Here is a 19,939-nt window from a genome sequence, read left to right as displayed (position 1 = left end):
TCATCATCACCGTCTCCTTTAGCCTAGCCGGCATAATCGTGGGACGTAAAACTCAAAAAGAATTATTTCATTTTCATTTTTTATTTGGCAGTTTTTTAAAATTTTTATATAGGCCTATTCGTTTTTAATTTTTTTTTTACCGATAATCCGTTTTTTGAGCAGCCGTGTTATCGTACGAAGATAAATAGCCTCGACATTAAAATTCAATTAACCAAACCCCGGGTGTGGTTTATGTTTTTTATTATTATTATTATTTTATTTTATTTATTTATCAACACAACGGGCATATGCCCAATCAAAGTGTTGAAATATTATAAATCATTTATACAACAGTTTTTTCAGTGCTTTACAGGACATTGTACATATATCAATTTCATCATATTTTTGACATAATTTGTTATAGAACGAACATGTTCTCTAGATTGGTTACTTCAGCATTATTTGGTTCTAGTCTTTTTCAATAATAATAATAATAATAATAATAATAATAATAATAATAATAATAATAATAATAATAAATATTAATATTGGTTCTAGTTTTAACTGAAGGAACATGGAAGTGAAACTAGAGATCAAGTTTGAACAATCGAATTCATTTTTTGGAGGAATACCAGATCAACATTATTATTCCTTTTTTTCAAATGAGTAAATCTTTCAAGTGAGCGACACGGTTATGAAACGGTTTGCGTGTGCGATCTACAAATTTTTGCGAAAACCAGTACGGAATGAAGTCCCAAATAGTTTTATCGTTATAAACATGTTGCTACTTGTTCTACAACAAACACAAACTCTGTTTCTGAACTCGGTAGTTTTAAACACGCCTATTTGCTTTTTAACCAATTGGATAATGGAAAATGATGAAACGTCGGAGTAAAGAAGTGAATGTAGGACGTGAATTGGCTTTCGGAGGGGCAAGCGTAGGGATAGTGAGTGAGCGGAGAGAGCGAGAGAGAGAGAGTGAGAATGAGTGAGTGATGGTCATGGTAGCTCGGCGAAAGCAAACCCAATGTTATGAAGAAATGAAAGAGAACGTAATGTGGTCGTGAGTGGTCTCTTGTGGGTGTAGGACACATCTGGTTAATGTTTCACTAGCCATTTCTATTTCTGAAATACAAATATTAAAATTTTAGTATTAAAATGTCTCCAAATTCGAGATGAACGTCGTACTTGCTTCCAAGTTAATTCGAGGTGTGAAATAACGGTGCTATATTTAGATTTCTGTGTACTAGTCAACTTAATTGTTGGTGTCGATTTTCGTGCAACTTAACGAAACCACAATGGAAGACGTTTTCCATTGGTGCCGTGAAGGAAATGCCATCCAAGTGCGTGTGTGGTTGGATGATACCGAACATGATATGAACCAAGGGTAAGTTATGCCACTCCCCTTTTCAGTTTTCTTATCAATTGTTAAATGATAAGGATTTAAAACTGATAAGAGCTGACGGCTGATCTGATTAAATCAAACAATTAAATTTATGGTTAATTTGTGTTCAAGTAACTCAAACGCTCGTAATCATTACCGTACAATAGTTCAGTAGAAAAAAATTTGAGGCAATCTTTTTTTCCTGCTTTTTGAAGCACTGCGTTTATGAATTCCATCTAAAATATCATTTAAGGGAATCGCATATAGATTAATGTGTTGGTGACGAGATACAATAATAAATACGTTCTTAATAATGTTTTCTGTTTCTTTACATGTCTTCGGTCTTTACGTCCACTTCTGCATACATTTACAATATACATGTAAAATGATACCTGCAAAGTTACTTATTTTCTTTCTTTACATTTATGCAGCTACTGTCGGCGTAAGTTTAGGCTACTCCATGCAGGTTTACTTTTGGCGCACCACTCGAAATAATTGTTGAGAAAAATTAGGATTCTTTCACTAATTTTTGCGCTGGACGACGATATCTCATGACATAGATAAAATTCAAGGAGCTATCACAGGCAATTGTTGAAACATTACAATTCTTTTACGATTTGCGTATATATACGACGTCCAGCAATATGCTTAAAACGTAGTGCAAAAGACAAAACAGCATGCGCTAGGTGACCACTAAAAAGCACGAATGCTCTCTAACCGAGTCAGGGAAGGGCAAAGTGAGTGGGCCCGAGTTTTAGCCAAGGGGTGCATCTAAGAGCAGGCGTGTCAGCGAAGGTGAATATACGCATATGCGAGGGTAGTGAAAATAAATGGGTTTTGGCAATGATAGCACATGTCATAGTTTCATACTGGTAGCGCTCCAGTTGTAAACGTAAATTTCAGCTTCTGTACACTACGCAGAAATACACCATCGGTGGGGAATAGTTTCTAATACACTCATATTTCATATGCACTCACTTATTTTATCCCTTGTAAAGCCTTGTAATCATTTTGCACTAGTAACACTACACTTCTAAACATAAAATGCAGGTGTATTACTTCGTATTTAATTATTTCGCTTGCAGAAATTTGTACTTTGTAAATAGCCTATGTTTTTTCATGCAAAGTATTGAATTTTACCTGTAAATTTTCCAAAAAGTGGTGCGCCATAAGTAAACCAGCACTGGCTACTCATGTTGTTTCGGGGCAAGGCAGAATTGACCAGACTCAATTTTTGAAACACTGGATTATATTTACCAATATCTTACAGATTAAGAATACCAGTTCAAACTGATACAATTAAACTCATATTTCTTTGTGGAAATACTACTTTCCACATTTTTTTTCTTTCTTTTCGGGTGAACTTTACAATGCCTGCTCTAGTTGATATCCTTACACAGACTTGAGAAATTACTCTTAATTTAACCAAAGTGAGTCCAAACTTTCTAACCCTATCTTATATATTACGCTCTGGCAAGAGTTTACTTTGTGGTGACCAGTGAGTAACCTAACCTATTATCCCGCGCCAAAAGTCACTCTTAAGCACAAGAAGAGCTCTTACCTACACTCTTTTAAAATTGCCCTATTTATGGATGCTCAGCTGGAACATGTATTGTAAAGTTTGGCTGATATTTAGTATCTCTCCCAATCGTGCACATACGAGCGTGCAGTTTTACTACACGGATCCATGGTATAGGTAGTAGTAGGAGTAATAGTTGTAGTAGGAACGAGGTACAAGCTCCGCACGGGTTATTTGGGTTCTATTCTCGACAAATAGGCAAATTAAGAGAGTTGGGAGATATACTAAATGCCATACATCGAGTTTATTCAAAATGAATATTTTCCCACTTAGCTCTTAATACTTTCTCCTCAAAGCCATAAAAATACCCTGCCCGCACAAGCGAGGGCAGTACGAAGCTGGTAGATCCCTGTGGATATCCATTCGTTGACGCGTTAGCGATGATGGGTATGCGCCTAAAGTAAGAGGAATGTGAAAAGCATCTTCAGCCTGTGCTAGGAGTTACTGCAAGCTAACTTTCTATAGTAATAAACTACTTTTTAACGTTGTTTCTAGGTTTACATTTAGCTAAGTGTTTGGTGTTTACTTCCTTAACCATTGATTTTTCTTCGCGCATTACTAGTTTAAGATTGAAATTTCAAAGTGAATAATTTTGCCTGTTTCTTAATCTGCATGACTAATCTTTGTTACCATAATTAAGTAAACCATCCCGTTCAAGATAAGTTTGGAAGAATTATAGTTCATGGCAAACACTCTTCAATGTACTGATTCCCACCCGATTGTCCAATTACAAGTGATTCGAATACATGAACTGTGACGTGATCTGACCACAGTGTTCGGAAAAATGAGAACTAACAAGTTTCTTTGGTCTACTTATGTACGTACTCCTGTCCCTCACAATGCTGTTACTTTGTATTTACCTTTTGTGTAGTGATTCTTGTTACTTATTGATGTGTAATGTGTCAAGAAAAAGAGCACAATATTCAGAAGAAAATAAATCTAATATTCCTTTCAAAATTTAATAAAGCCATGACAGTAAAGCCTTTTCAAATATGAAAATTAATAGGTAAACTTTACAGTGCCTTCGGCAGCTGGTATTCTTACGCAAACATAAAAAATTACACTCGAAATATTTTAATACAGTGGGTGCAAACTTTTCTTTCGGCGTATTGATTTGTACAGTCCGCAGCAAAAAACCTGCAACATGAGCATGTAAGTTTATTGTGAAACTTCTCCAAACAGGTTAGGGAATCAACATAACGTCTAAGTGGAAAGAATCACGCCAGGAGAAACCTCGGCGTCCTCAACTGCACAATTATTTTGGAACAAAAGATTTCGTCGTTTCACAATCAACTTACATGCTCTTGTTACAGGTTTTTTGCTGCGGATTGTACAGCCACGAAAGTAAATAAGTAGACGTTGGAGCCGTAAGAAATAAAGACTCTTACCTCTACTCGTTTATGTTCGTGATTGTTCATAGAGAGGGAAACGCTCTGAAAAAAAAAAAAAGTGCTTCTTTTTCTGTGAAGTATTGGGCTTTTTAAAAAATATTCCAAATTTAATGGAGAGAGAACGGTACGTTCCACACGAAGGAACATTTAATTACTGGATTCTGAAGAGAAAATTGAAGAATAAAAAAAAAAAAAAAATCGGTCGTTCGGCAGAACAGAAAAAGTGAACATAGGTAGACATACTCCAATTCAAAAAAAAAGTTTATAGAACTATTAGGTTTAACATTTGCCGACAAAAATATTTTACTAAAAATTTTAATAGGGCAAATTTTTATTTTGGTCATTTCATTCAATGAATTGTTCAAACAGTTGAATCGTAGGGTCTGGTTCCTCGGAACAATTCGTTAAATATCACCAGAAACCAGTTCCTCATGAATCGAATTGGATAGAAATCATGGAGTGTCACACTGTAATGTTTGTGCAGTTATTTTAAACATTACCAGATTCAATTGCTGACAGACTTGAAACACGCTAACTTTCCATTGTAACGCAGTTCAAAATTTACTTGATGAAATATGCAATGTACAAAATAATAACAGAGAAAACTACAGCAAGAACCACCATATTCCTCGCTTGCTATAAAGGTCCACAATAGACAGTAAGAAAACGGGAGGTAATTATCAAGGTCCGAAAGCCAATGTTGAAAAATGCGCAAAAGAGAATGAATGAAAAATATAAACAATATATTAAACTATATACATGAGGAAGGCAAGGCCTCCTAACCCGTTCCATTTGAACAACAATTAAAATTTAAAAAAACTAATACGGACAGCTCACAAAATTATATACGTCAAGGAAACAAGTCTCCAACCCCCCATCCCTCACTGAACCAACTCAGTATCTTAAAATAATGAAAAAATACTTAGAAATAAATACGTGAAATTTTAGTGGGATAAATACAGTTTGGCAACTTAGTCATGAATAAATATTTTCTCCCCAATATTATAACTAAAACAACATTTCTTGCTTCCTGGATAATGTGTGCGGCTCATCTTATCCTCGAATGACACCGAACGTTATCAATATTTTGCTTATACCCCACTAACAGTGTTGACGAAATTAGAGGAGTGGATCACAGTTAAATGTCTCCACTGACCACTCTACGAATAACCAATGAAAATGAGAAACTTCATTGACATACATTAATATTCACAACCAATATAAATTCAAAATTTCTAATTTGTTCTTTGTCAGAAGGAACATATACCACATTAGACATGTACCGGCAGGAAAACAGCGTAATACATAACAGAAAGCAACACGCGCGAATTGTACCTGCAACAACGAAGCATAGCATTTGTGATCAAATCATAAGCAAGAGTACATAAAGAAGAACACTATCACAACACTGTACGTCAAAATCATATTCACACTTCCGCGCTCAAACAGAAAACTAACAACCACCGTCGGGTTCATCAGTAAGTCACCATGTAGTTCGATAGTGGTAACGAATCTAGAACAGATGCGTTCTCAAAATCGAAACTAAAAGATCCAAATCACTGAATCGAATAAAGTGAATGACGTGGCCAAATGAAAAAAGCTTGCCGTTTAATAGTGTTAGCAATAAAGATTTCGAGGAAAAACTTATCCTTTAAAGTTTATGGATAAACTAAAGCCTCGAAAGTACATACCATGTATTGATCCTGCTCAAATTCGACAGAGAAAACTTCTAGAACACTATCCCCAAATTTCCCATTTCAGAAATTTTGACATGGTATAACGATAAAGAATGAAGGAATCCTATGAATAATAATGACAAACTAACATCATACCGATACCGAAAATAGTCGTTTATAACTTTAATGTTGTAAACTGAACTCTCTGAAGCTTAGGATAAAATATTTCCCTGATCAGACGACAAGTAAGTAAGACAAGATTTTTGTTAATTTTTTTTGTTAAGTTCTGTATTTGTTTCTTGGCTTAAGATATTTTTTCTTGCCTGTCAGATTGAATTTAGGCAATCAGTAAAACACATATGTATATTAAAATATATAACTTCCAGGAACTTGACAAGACGGTTAGGCAACCAAATAGACATTTGGGACATGGTCGTTGCATAATGTACACTTTGTTAGAAAATGTTGCCATAGCAGTTTGAAAACAGTAAAAACGGCCAACCCCGAACTGAACATACAAGTCTCAAGTTCTGGATGTGTAAACACTCTTTCTTAACTATAGAATCCACTACAAGGAAACGAACGTGATACTTGAAGAAGAAAGTCATAAAACTTTTCTAAGAAAAGCCGGCTTTTTGCATCTCTATTTGTACGTCAATACAATCTTTCCAAATACATCACAATATCATTCTTTTCTTCATCTAAAGCAAAAATCGAGCTGTAAATGGTTTGTGTCAAGGAAAACACTAAACCACGAATTGATAAAGTTTCAGCGAAACTGTTATGTTTCAAGTTCATCTCCTATAACGATATTACACTCACGGTACATAAAGTTATATTGTAATTATTTTCTATAGTAGTAGATATGATCCATATTAATTCACTGATCATTAAAGTGTCCCACAAGTAATTTATGCCCAATTATTACGTACTCAATGTGTGAATTATATTAACTTACTATCTTCCTTCTGTCATTTGACATTTTGATATTTATGATAGTTGTATACTTATCCTTTTTTTTTTTTTTTTTTTAGTTTCAATTGTTATAAGATATTCATGTTACATAATTAGAAATGTCCTCATAGTTCGTGTTTTCGTTTGAAACTTGTTCCTTATTTTTGTAAAAGCAGCTTCTTTCTTAATTGTAGGTTTCCTTTGTTTTTATGTTAATTATTTATGATAGTATTTTTTGTTATTGAATTAAAATGTTAAGGAGTGCAGTGGCTCAGTGGTAGGGCATTCACCTCCGATGCTTGGGGTCCCTGGCTCGATCCCAGCTCACGCCGTGTGGACTTTGTGGAGGACGTACTCGTGGGTTTTCTCGGGGTCTCCCGTTTCCTCCCACTTTCTTCATTCCACCATTTCACTCATCTCTCATCATCACCGTCTCCTTTAGCCTAACCGGCATAACCGTGGGACGTAAAGCTTAAAGATTTCATTTCATTTCATTTTCCTTTTTTCCTCTATTCTAAGAGAGCCGTAAAAAAACGCTGAAATGCGTCTTTAATTATTTTAAATTAAAAGCCTGAATACCAAATTTCATGTCTTTTGCCTTAAAAGAATTTCGAAATACGGCAATCGTATTATAACACTTGTAATACCTACTTTTTTCCTGCCATTTTGTCTTTCATTGTAAGGGAAATGTCAAAAAATGGTGAAACACGCATATCTAATTATTTTTAATGGGATGTATATGTACCAAGTTTCATGTCCCTATCCTTCAGAGACTCGGAACTACGAACATTTGACCAGGGCAATCAAAAAGTTTCCAGAATGTTGTAGTTTTGACATTTATGATGCAATCGCAATGAATTTTGTTCAGAGTACAGCCCTTAGGTTGCCCAATTATCAAATTGACAAATGTGAACAGGTGATAACAGGCAGTGTGCGAAAAGTGTAGCTGAACGGTTATCAGTTGGCGCAATGTCGCAGTTCAAGGAACGCGCAAACATTAATTCATGTACAAATTGAGGAAATCTGCTTCAAAGACTGATAGCCTTAAAACAGTTTACGGTGATAATGCTTTGAGGTAAAATTGGCCTCAAAGGTACCTGTTTCGCCACTGTGGAAGACGATCAAAACCAACGTGATGACAGAACTTCGGACCGAAAGAGAACTTTCATCTATGTTTCCAACAATGGTAAGAGCAGTCGAATGTGTGTGTTCCGAAGATGCCTAGTTTGAAAGTGATTAAATAACTGTGTACTTATATTGTGAGAATAAAGAGCTGCAACAAAATTCCAGGTGTTTTTTTTTTTTTTTTTTTTTTTTTTACTGTCCTGGTACTATAATAATTGTCACCCCTATTTTCCCCCTCTTCCTTCCTCGTCGAATTTTCAAAAAAATCTTCCTTAGTGGTAGCCTACGTTACAAAGTCTATCCATTGTCAAAATTTTAAAGTGTCTAGCTTAAGTAGTTTGGTGTGGGGGTTGGTCACTCACTCATTATTATTATTATTATTATTATTATTATTATTATTATTATTATTATTATTATTATTCGAGACGGAGAGATCAATAAAAAAAATGGAATAAGTATGTCGCGATGACTGCGTTCGTTCATGAGTTTGTCGTCGGTTAAAAGTGTTTGGAATCATTGCTCAGGTAATGCCAAATGTTTTCCGTACACTTATTACAAATCAACTTTATTTACGTTCACTGGCGTCTCTGGGATGTAAAATTTGGGGGAGGGGGGACATCAAAGAAGGTGATTTAAATGGTACTATTTAGCCCAACCTGGTAATTATCTTCAATTCCATTGGTTACCTTTCTGCTTACCTTCACGAACCCCGTGAGGTATATAAGGAACACTGTTAAAATCGTTTCACAGCCTGAATATTATATTCCAAATAAATATAGTAATTATTATTTGTGTTATTCTGTCGTTAGTAAATAAATTAAATTGGAATAAAATATTAAATATTTCGTACTTCAAAATATTGGGATGCGTTCCCCTCGCTCCACCCCGCCAGAGACGCCCGTATGTACGTTTGTTTAACTGTAATTTTTTTTTTTAAAAAATGATCGCTAACGACTAACGGTGGCCTAATTTTTCTTCTTCGGGAGTTGTGTGTAAGTTCTTCAGCGTGGTACCATATTTCTGTAGTGTGTGTCTGTTTCTTCCCTACTTTCTGCTGGTGGCCAACTGCCAAGTTTACTAACCTCCGCGCGTGACGTGATTCAATTCTTATTAATATCGCTTTTCCCTGTCTTCCGCCTCAGACTCTTTGCTCGCTCAAGATACACGCTGATGGTGCTGGGAAAACCGGAAATGACTTCATCCCACTAGTTACGTAATACTATCTTCCTCTATTCCTCAGCAGCAATTTCTTTCTCATGGGGAAAGTCATCTGTTACGTGATATTGTATAGCTTTATTGATATAGATGAAATGCATTGATTTGACTTGACATACCGGCTATCTAAATGTTGAAATACAGTGAGGGTATGCTGCCTAAAAGATTGCATTTCTACCTATTTACATAATGACTGAAAACCACTGGAGAGCTTCTCTTTAGTTACGGGAGGGGGCGGAGAGATTTGATCCATCGCCAACAACTTTCTGAAAAGTAAAATAATAATCCCCGTATGTTGTATTATAGAAAATTACACGAAAATGCTCTAAAAGCGAGTTTTTGTATTTACAATTTCCTGCGGGAAAGCTCCCGGAATCCCACTCGAATGAGAGGTACTTCAAACTCTCGTAAGGTCCTTCCCCACAGCAAACAACTCCTAAATCCACCCATGCTCAAAACACGACATTTATATGAATTAAGACAAGACACACATACATAGGAAAGAAACAACAAAACATAAACTAAATTAACTACTTTGAAGTCATGTCATTTTGAAAACAAAAGGTAGAAAAAAGATAAACATGTCGGTATTGTCAACTTAGGAATTATTTCTAGATGAGAAATAAAATCTTTACGTACAAAGCTATTTGTCAATTACTGTACATAAAAATGGATTTATTAAAGGTATTTAGCATCTGCTCTTCCGTGACGGTGTCTTGATCACTGAAAAACCGAAGGCGGTATGGCATACCACCGCACACCGTCTCACATTGACCACTGCGTATTGACGCTTCACGTCTTAATTTTGAAACTTATCCATCTGTTTATAAAAGGAGTAAACTTATCCGCCTATTGTCAACAGATAATTTAAAAAATCCTTTCTTGCACAGTTAAAGTTTGACATTATCTAGCCGACGATGGACATTTGCTTTTTCTCTTATCATGTACTATATTGATTTTTGGGCGTTTGTGTGATTAATTATCAACTCTCTATTATTTTAATTTGTAATAGATATCGACTTGAAGGTTGTTACTAATTCTTGTTCACATTGTAATAAGTTCTGTCACTCACACATACTGTAAAAGATCAGTTATGTGGATCTTATTGCATTTTTAATTTTTATTTACGTACATGAAAATTTTGCTTTCATTTCGTCGTAATGGAAGAATTTTATTGTGAACATCCAGGCAAAATAAGGTAGTTATAGATACGTAGTTTGTAGTTTTTGAGATTAATATGTTAGATTATAGATGTAAAAGCCTGTGGACCCTATACTTAAACGCGTTTGTCTTTGGTACGTATGGAACAGGATCTGGTGTTGACAACATCGGAAGGTATTTAAGGAGTTAGCATATTTCGAATTAAAAGGTAGTGAATTTGGTTCTAGAACACCGGAAACAATATTTCAGCAGAACAATGCATGGCTACATATATCACAGAATGTGATCCTTCTTTGAGGGAGAAACAACGGGTACTGGCCGGCTGTTGGGTGCTGACGACGCTTCAGTTTCTTCAATATGCGTCATTAAGTCGATATAGCTCTGATGCTATAAGTTTAGGTTCGTAGAGGTAAAATTTATTGTAATCCAGTTGTTTTCAACCTTTTGTGGGTGACAACACACTTTACTAAACGCTTACAACATCACAATGCATTTGATATTTTTATTATTGATAATACAGATTGTTATACCGATAGTATAAACTTACATAAAGAAGTGACTATGTTTTATTGGGCATTGTTTCTGTCGCTGAATGCGTCGATTGGTGCATTTTGGGGTAGCAGACGAATTTTGTCGGAAATTGTCTGAGAGGGACAATGAAGGTGTCAATCGATTCAATACAGCCTAAGGAGTGTTTTAAAGTTGGTCTCATCAGTTGCTGATGAGTGGTTGCCGAGATATTCAAGATCAAAGTATAAGGGGAGGGAACCATAGACAAATTGTGAACATCGGTTCTAAAGCATACTGCATGCAGCAGAAGTCTGTACAACGTTGTGGAACAGTGAGAAACGGTTGGTCACAGTTTAAATTAATAGTCTAAATACCGGTACCAATTTTTGTGTTTTTAAAATTGTAATAAATTCCGTGATGTAGCTAAACATCTTGTTATAATTGCCATTCCCATTCTTTCCCTTCCAAGTAAGATTACCATAAAATTCTTCCTAAGCGTTATCTTATGTCATAAATTCTATGTACTGTCTAATTTGAAGTTTTTACTTTAAGCAGTTTGTAGTGTGCTAAACTCACTCCATATATTATCTATCTGAACGTATTTTACAGTAATTCTTTCTCTTGTTATATAAAAGATAATACTTATAAGATCTTCTCTTTTATCCATTAAAGCTAAATTCTTCTTTATTGATACTAATTTTTGATCTTATTCAGTTTTCACTGTTGAATAAAATTCTTTTCCTATTAACTACTCTTAATTTAAATCCTTCTTTGTGTGTGTGTGTGTGATTCTTTCTCTTTTAAAAAATGAAAAGCAAACAAAAAATTTCTAAGAGCTTTTCTTTTAATCCATAAAGGCTGAATTGTTCTTTGTTGATACTAATTTTCGACCTCATTTAATTTTCATTGTTAAATGAAATTCTTTTGTTCTAGTAACTACTACTACTACTTTCGGCAGAGGTTATGTTTTGAATTTAAAATCCCTTCTATTTATTTATTTCAATGTGATCTTCAACTGTGATAGCATTTTAGTCAGTTATACTCTATAACAAACCTGCCATATTTTTCCCGTGAGAGTACGAAACCTTCGTTCTTCGCTACACCCCTCCCCCCCCCCCCAAAAAAAAAATTCAATAAACCGTAGCTCTGGTTATGAACATCAGCATAGTAGGTGGAAGTTCCCTCTTCTGCAGCTACTTTTCTGTCTTCGTTCCCTGCAATTAATTGTACAGAGTGAAGATACTCGTATTTACAGTCTAACTACAAAAGAATCGCCTTAAAAACATAATATGAAATGTTACAAAAATGCTTTACGAGAAAACAATATGCAAATAATCTCATTTTATTTAAATCAGTGATACAATCTACCTTCAATATTCTTCGTGCGTTTAGCAATATTTATTTACATGGTTGTAATTGCCAAAATAACGTTTGTCAGTTTAATGTGATGAAAACAGTTGATTTTTCGTATGTAATTGTCAGGGCTGGATTTACATATTTCTTAGCCCAAGACCAAACCAAATTCTGTGACCCTAGCCTCTCGAAAAGGTTATTTATAATTCTTGCCAACTTATCTAATGTCTTGCTGGAGAAAAAAAGTCATCTTCCCTGTGCTTGTAGACAGGGTGGATTGATTTAAATCAGTCTGATTTAAATCACGATTTTAATCAAGATTTAAATCACTTGATTTTTTTAATAAAAATCGTTGATTTAAATCAAATTCCGAAATGAATTAATTTGAAGTGAAAGTAAGTAAAATCCCGTTTCTCTTCTGTTATTCCGATTATGGAAGATAATAATCATAATACAGTGAGACTCAAATGTATGTAAGCACAGCATGAAACGAGTATCATGTGGGAACTATCAGGGAAAATCCCGTTTGAACGGGTTACGGGTGAACCCTGCTTTCTTCTCTTTGTAACACAGGGTTTTAAAATTTCTGTTCCAACGGGGAAATCACCATGGACATTTAAGATGAAAGCTCTTTTGTGTACATGTCTATTTGTTTGTTTCCAGATAATAGGGGCGTATTTAGAGGGTTCGATCCCCTCTCCGAAACAAAAAAAAATATCTGATTTTAAAATTTTGGGCGAAATTTATGTACTAAATACATAGAAGTTCCTCGGGATCGTAATGCGTTAAAATATCGAATAATACTTTTGATAAAGTGGATACTTGACCCCATTGCAGAACATGCCGCGATCTGCGATGTGATCGCAGAAAATTTGCCGCGCCTGTGCAGGAAAAATTGTAAGAGGAAATAACATAGCCAACAGAAAAGTATAAAAACGTGCCTGCTATGTATAGATGTCTTAAATGCACGGACAACTTGCATTTGAACTGGTTTTCACGTCACATAAAGCATATTTTTAACAATCACAAGTGTTTCTTCTTCTGGAACTGATCATCTTGATTTTTTTTATTTTGGAATTCCTGCAGGGAATTCGTGTTATTATTCAGTTCAAAATCTCTTATCATCGCGAATTGTGTCGAGGAATTTGAAGCTTTAAAATATATAAAACGATAATTATGCCTGTTGTGAAACATGGTCGCTTGCGCTGAGGGAAGAACGCAGACTGAAAGTATTTGAGAATAAAATCCTGAAACGAATATTCGGAACCAAAAGGAACGGAAATGAGAAATGGCGAAAACTTCATGATGAGAAACTGCATAATTTATACCATTCACCAAACATTGTTAGGGTCATCAAATCTTGGAGGTTAAGGTGGGCAGGACTGTAGCGAGAATGGAAGAAAGTAGGAACGCTTTCAAAGTTTTAACTGGAAGTCCAATCGGAAAACGACCATTAGGAAGACCTAGTCGCACATGGGAGGGCAATATTAAGATGGATCTCGCAGAAATAAGAATACAAAATAGAAACTGGATTTAGTTGACTAAGGATAGAAGTCAGGAGAGCTTTTGTGAACATGGCATTGAACCTCCGGGTTCCATAGGTCATAGAGTGAGTTAGTTAATTTTAGGCGAAATTTATGTACTTTATATGTATTTCGTGCCGCTAGCTAGTTCCAATTGTTTAAAATTATGCCCCTGCCAAATATCAGTAACTTTCGTGAAAAGAAAAATGTCATGTTGATATACATTGCTGTACTTTTTCCTTAATGCTTAAGAAACATTGTTTGGGATTGAAATAGGTTAACGATTGGGATTTAATTCAAAATTAAAACCCAATACTTTCACTTAAATGACATAATTAACATTTAATACTAATTTCTAATGTTTTTTCTTCAGTTCGCGACTTGTATCATACAAAGAAAAAGATTTGATTTAAATCAAAAAAATCGATTTAAATCAAAAAAATCAACAAAAATGATTTTTTTGAAAAAAATCATGATTTTTTTCCACCCTGCTTGTAGATATAGAAGAACTCGAAGCCATCTTATGTTTGCTTGTTTTTTGGTGTTATGTCCAAGTTTCCAGCAGGTGTAGTGGAAAAAGTAGCATTGTAAGTTTTGCAGTCAACTTCATAGTTTAACTTCGATGCTTTCAGAAACGAGTAATTCTCATTCAAATTGGAAGAAAACTTGCGTTTCAATTTAGGTATGGGGGGCGCGGTGGCTCAGTGGTAGAGCGTTCACCTCTGGTGCTTGGGGTCCCGGGTTCGATCCCAGCCCCCGCCAAGTGAACCTTGTGGTGGACGAACACCGTGCTCGTGGGTTTTCTCGGGATTCTCCCGTTTCCTCCCACTTTATTCATTCCACCATTTCACTCATCTCTCATCATCACCGTCTCCTTTAGCCTAACCGGCATAACCGTGGGACGTAAAACTCAAAGATTTCAATTTAGGTATTCCTGTTGATGGAGCACTTCACTTGTATTATCAACGACAGTTCAGCTTATGCACATTGTCAAAGATTCTAGATCACCTTAACTTCTGAAGTACAACTCCAACTCTGCGTTTCAACTCTTTTGGTTTGCCTGTTGTCAAATCAGAGAGGGTAGTGTGATAACTTGCTTGAAGTTGTTACATGTTAACAGCTTATTGTTCATTCACTAATTACAGTTCCCAGCCAATGCCAGATTTTTTAAAGCTGATATGGATAGCAGAAATGGGACGGTATTAAAATACGGGACATTTTCCTGTCCCGACTAAATTTACGGGGTCGAGGGACACGGCCCAAAATCGGGACTGTCCCGTTTTTTACGGGACGTATGTCAGGCTTACTTCATAAGGTCAGAAATTAGTATCAATAATGAGGAAAAGATCTTATAAGTATTATATATATATATATATATATATATATATATATATATATATGACAAGAGAAAGAATTACAGTAAAATACGTTCAGATAGAAAATATAGTGAGTGAGTTTTGCACACTACAAACTGCTTAAAGTAAGCATGCCATACGTCCTGTAAAAATGGGGCAGTCCCGATTTTGGGCCCGAGTGTTCCGCGTCCCCGTAAATTTAGTCGAAACAGGCAGATGTCCCGTATTTTAATCCCTTCCCATTTCTACTATCAATATCAGCTTATTCCAAAAGTGAAAAATAAAAAATTCTGTCATTGGCTGGGAATTCTGTAATTATTGAATGAACAATAACATGTAACAGCTTCGAGGAAGTTATCACAGCACCCTCTGCAATTTGATAATGAGCAAGCCAATAGAGTCGCAGCGCAGAGTTGCAATTGTCCGTTAGCGTCAAGGGGATCTGCAATCTTTGATAAAGTGCACGAGCTGAGCTGTCGTTGATAATGCATTACAAATAAATGTTCCAATTTAGTATCAACAAGAATGCCTAACCTGAAGTGTACGTTTTCTTCAAATTTGAAGGAGAACCCTATTTCTGAAAGCAACGAAGTTGAAGTATGAATTGACTTCAAAATTTGCAATACAACTTTTTCCATTGCATCTGGTGAAAACACGGACACCTTCAACACCAGAAACAAGCAAACATAAGATTGCTTCGAGTGCTTCTACACAGTAGCGTCCTTTCAGATTTAGCTTGGGGAGGGGGCAAGACCCCTTGATATAAGTAAAATTTCGTGTTTTTCACTGACTTACTACTACTATATTGATTAAATCTATATACAACTCAAACTCAGGGGAGGGTGCATATGCCCCTCCCTACCCCCCTAAATGACACCCCTGCTTCTACATCTACAAGCACAGGGAAAATGAGTGACTTTTTCTCTAGCAAGAGATTAGACAAGTTAAAAAGAATTATAAATAATCTTTTTGAGAGGCTAGGACAGAATTGTGCTTTAGAAACATATAAATCTGGCCCTGACAATTACCCACGACGCAAGGAGAAAAATCAGCTAGGCTTTTATCAGATTACACTGACAAACGTAATTTCGGCAATAAAAACAGCCATGTAAATAAATATTGCTAAACGAGCGAAGAATATTAAAGGTAGATTGTATCACTAATTTAAATAAAACGAGATTATTTGTATATTGTTTTCCTGTAAAGCATTTTTATAAGACGTCATTTTGAGTTTTTAAGGCAATTCTTTTGTAGTTGGATTGTAAATATCTTCACGTTGTACAATTAATTGCAGGAAACGAAGAGAGAAAAGGAGCTGCAGCTTGGGGAACTTTCGACTATTATACTGTTGTTCATTGGATTGTGTTGGGAAGTTTGGGAAGGGAGCAGGGGCCGTTACTTTGGGGGGACTGGGAGGGCAACTGCCCTGTCAGTGACGCTCCCACCGTTCGAGGGGGCCCACGTTAAGACAAAATTTTCTTACTCCATGTAAGATACGAACGTGAAATTGTAAATGAAGCATCAAACAGGTTCACTACATTACATAATGAAAACAGCGCACAAAAGGTAAGTAAATGAGTCAAGGGTTCATTTCAGTAAAAAGTGTCTACTGTTAGGAGCCCTAGATTTTTAATCATTACATCATGATTTTTAAGTTTTAAAATTTCGCGGCACACCAGTGGGAACCAGTGTCGTCATGTGTAGCCGAAATGTATATTGGTCGTCTTACAGGTGTGATCTTTATGTGCAAGGCAAATCTTGAGGCTATTTTGAATTAGGCTGTGCTGTATTCTTCAACCTAACAATTAGCCTGTTAAAAAAAAAAAAAAAAAAAAAAAAACTTTTCATTCTTAGAAAATCAGTTGTACTGCGTAATTCCAGATGATGAAGCGCAATTCCAAGTACGTTTTCGCTTGTTTTTATTATTTTTTATGCTGCTGTTTGATTGAAATTTGCCATTGCTTTTTAACACACACACACACACTCTCTCTCTTTTTTTTTAATTCGTCTTGATTTTAAGTAACATATCTACTCTGTATTAAACTACAGTGGTGTTAATAGAAATTGTAAGTAATAGAAAAGACCCAAATAGATCAATCGGAAGTTGTAAAGGGTTCATAAATAGTTGTATGTTCAGTACAATTTTGTAAAGACTGATAGTACATATTAAACATTTGTGTGGCTCATAATAGCTCATAGAACATTTTTGTGGGTACCTATCACTAATCTCAATCGTGCTGTTCAAAAACTCCAGGCGCCCCTGTTGGAATAAAATAAAAACAGTAAATCTGGGCCATTTACGTTTACTACAGTCATTAGCGGTCATCATGCGGTAAAACTATGATGATTTTGCTTCCACCGGCGTCGATGGCGACGTTCTTAGAGCTTCGACGTTTCGTATAAGCTGATAGTAGAGATGCGCACGAGACGAGTCGAGACAGGATTTTCCTGACAAAATTCGAGTCGAGACACGGCTGTTCCAATAGAGAAATATACATTTTTGGAGTCGAGACATCACTTTTACAACACATTTTCGAGACGAGACAACCACAAATCTTGTCTCGTGCACATCCCTAGTCTATAGGTAGTAGAGACCTGCATGGGCCGGGTCTGGCCCGAGGCCCGAAGCCCGGCCCGGCCCGCGGACCGGGCTTGGGCGGGCCGACTCTGTTATTTCTTTGGGTCGGGCCGGGCTTGGGCGGGCCGACACTGTTATTTCTTTGGGCCGGGCCGGGCTTGGGCTGGCCGACACTGATTTCTCTTCAGGTCGGGCCGGGCTGGGGCCGATCAATTGCAATTCTTTAATAATTATTGACTTTCGTTGGACGATAATTGGAATAAAGCCAAACGTTTAAGAAGTGTGTCCGTGAAAAATGTTACAAAGAATGCAATAGCTATTTACAGTTTGTGTTGCTTAGCGGCTCCACTTTCACTATAATGGATTGCGGCAAATGGAGCTCTGACCTTGACCTTCACTGAACTCAAAATATAAAAAGAAGGGGTGGGAATGTTTTGCCTGTCGCAAAACAATATTACCATCTTCACTTTATGCTAAAAATCAATTAAGTTAGATTTTTGATACAGGGAATGGAGTTTTTGTTCTCTCGATGACAGGCAAAGTTCTAGGAAGCAATGGTACCATTCGGAAGGCTAGCGTCAGGTTGTGAACCAAAGTTTAGAAAATGTTTCTGAGGGTTAGGTCAAATTTAGTACTAACTTTTGAGAAAAATTCGGGCTCGAGCTAATTTTTTTTAAAAAAATTATCAGGCCTGGGTCGGGTCAAAAACTTTTAAAATTTATCGGGCCCGGGCCGGGCTTGGGCCAAGAATTTTGAAAAACTTATCGGGCCGGGCCGGGCCGGGCTCGGGCCAAAAATCTCCCAAACTTTTCGGGCCCGGGCTGGGCCGGGCCTAGGTACGTTCGGGCTGGATTGGGCTCGGGCCGAAACATTCGGCCCGTGCAGGTCTCTAATAGGTAGTCTAGCCCAGCGTTTTTCAACCGCTGTGTCGCGAATTATGTCAGTTGAGTCGCGCGATTTTTAATGTCTTCTAAGATTTTGCCCAAAGAAATTACCTTTAAAAGAAAATAAAAACTTATTGCCAATTTACTTGATTTCACACTTGTCTCCCAAGTTTAAAGCTGGAAAGTTTGCTTTTAAGTTTTAACGCTATTCATTTTTCTTTGGGAAGAAACCCTGGACACAGAAAAAGAAATTTCAATAACACGATTTTTCGTGTTTTCTTCCCGATTAAAGTCAGAAGAATTATACATAGGGATGCGCACGAGACGAGTCGAAACAAGATTTTCCTGACAAAATTCAAGTCGAGACACGGCTCTTCCAATAGAGAAATATACATTTTTCGAGTCGAGACATCAGTTTTACAGCACATTTTCGAGACGAGACAGTCACAAATCTTGTCTCGTGCGCATCCCTAATTATACAATTTTAAACAATTATATTATGTTAATATGTTTCAAGAGTCTTAAGTAATTTGTGAGATTTGTATCTCATAGTCGTTCCATAATTTTTTTTTTAATGGTATTGTATGTATATTTATGTGTTTGCTTTTTTGCATCTAGGAAAAAAATACATGCAGGGAGGTCGCGAAAGTTTGAAACGTACTTTGGTGTGTCCCAAAGGAAAAAAGGTTGAGAAACGCTGGTCTAGTCTCCCTTTAAAGCGACTACAGTTCCCTGTTAGACACTTGTTTACAGTGATAATAAACGGGGCGCAAGAACCAATTATTAATAGTCACTGGGTGAGCAAGACTTTTGAGATCTTTTAATTATTTGTGCCCTAAAAAGCAATTGGGCACAAGTAATGTTTACATGCACCTGACTGTGAAACAACAAAGTAGACTATAGTTGTATTTTAACAGCAATGAAATTAAACTGTCGACAATACGATGCCCTTGGTCTGTATGTCTGGGCGGTAGTTGATCTTGTAGCTCGCCCACGTTCGGTGGAGTTGAATTTTGACATCTGGTTTGAAACATACTTGTCGCATCGATAGACACGCCTAGGCGGTGTGGTTGAATAAGGATGCTACGCACGCACAGCTTGCATAACCCATTCTACGTACATTGCTTTTACTTTTTAAGGAAAGTGTATAGTTTCATTTCCTGTTATCATTTACACAGTCTAAGACTTAAATGGTTGACTATAGTAAACGAAATAATAATTGCATGCTCACACAATTTCTATCAAGAATACTGAACCTCGCGCAGTACCGTG

At 36.3% G+C, this 19,939-nt stretch overlaps 1 protein-coding gene across 1 annotated transcript in view; it reads left to right on the top strand.

Annotated features, from left to right (window-relative positions):
* The first annotated feature begins 818 nt into the window (after positions 1–818).
* The window catches only part of Ilk (integrin linked kinase), an 81,852-nt gene continuing 62,731 nt past the window's right edge, over positions 819–19,939 (top strand). Inside the window, exon 1 of the mRNA XM_081727892.1 lies at positions 819–1,366. Coding sequence (XP_081584018.1) covers positions 1,278–1,366 — 89 coding nt within the window. The 5' untranslated portion in view covers positions 819–1,277. The remainder of the gene's footprint in view (positions 1,367–19,939) is intronic.

Source organism: Thermobia domestica, chromosome 10 (genome assembly GCF_964235325.1).
Source record: "Thermobia domestica chromosome 10, izTheDome1.hap1.1, whole genome shotgun sequence".
In the NCBI taxonomy this organism is placed as follows: Eukaryota; Metazoa; Arthropoda; class Insecta; order Zygentoma; family Lepismatidae; genus Thermobia; species Thermobia domestica.
This window is presented reverse-complemented; position numbering and strand designations above follow the sequence as displayed.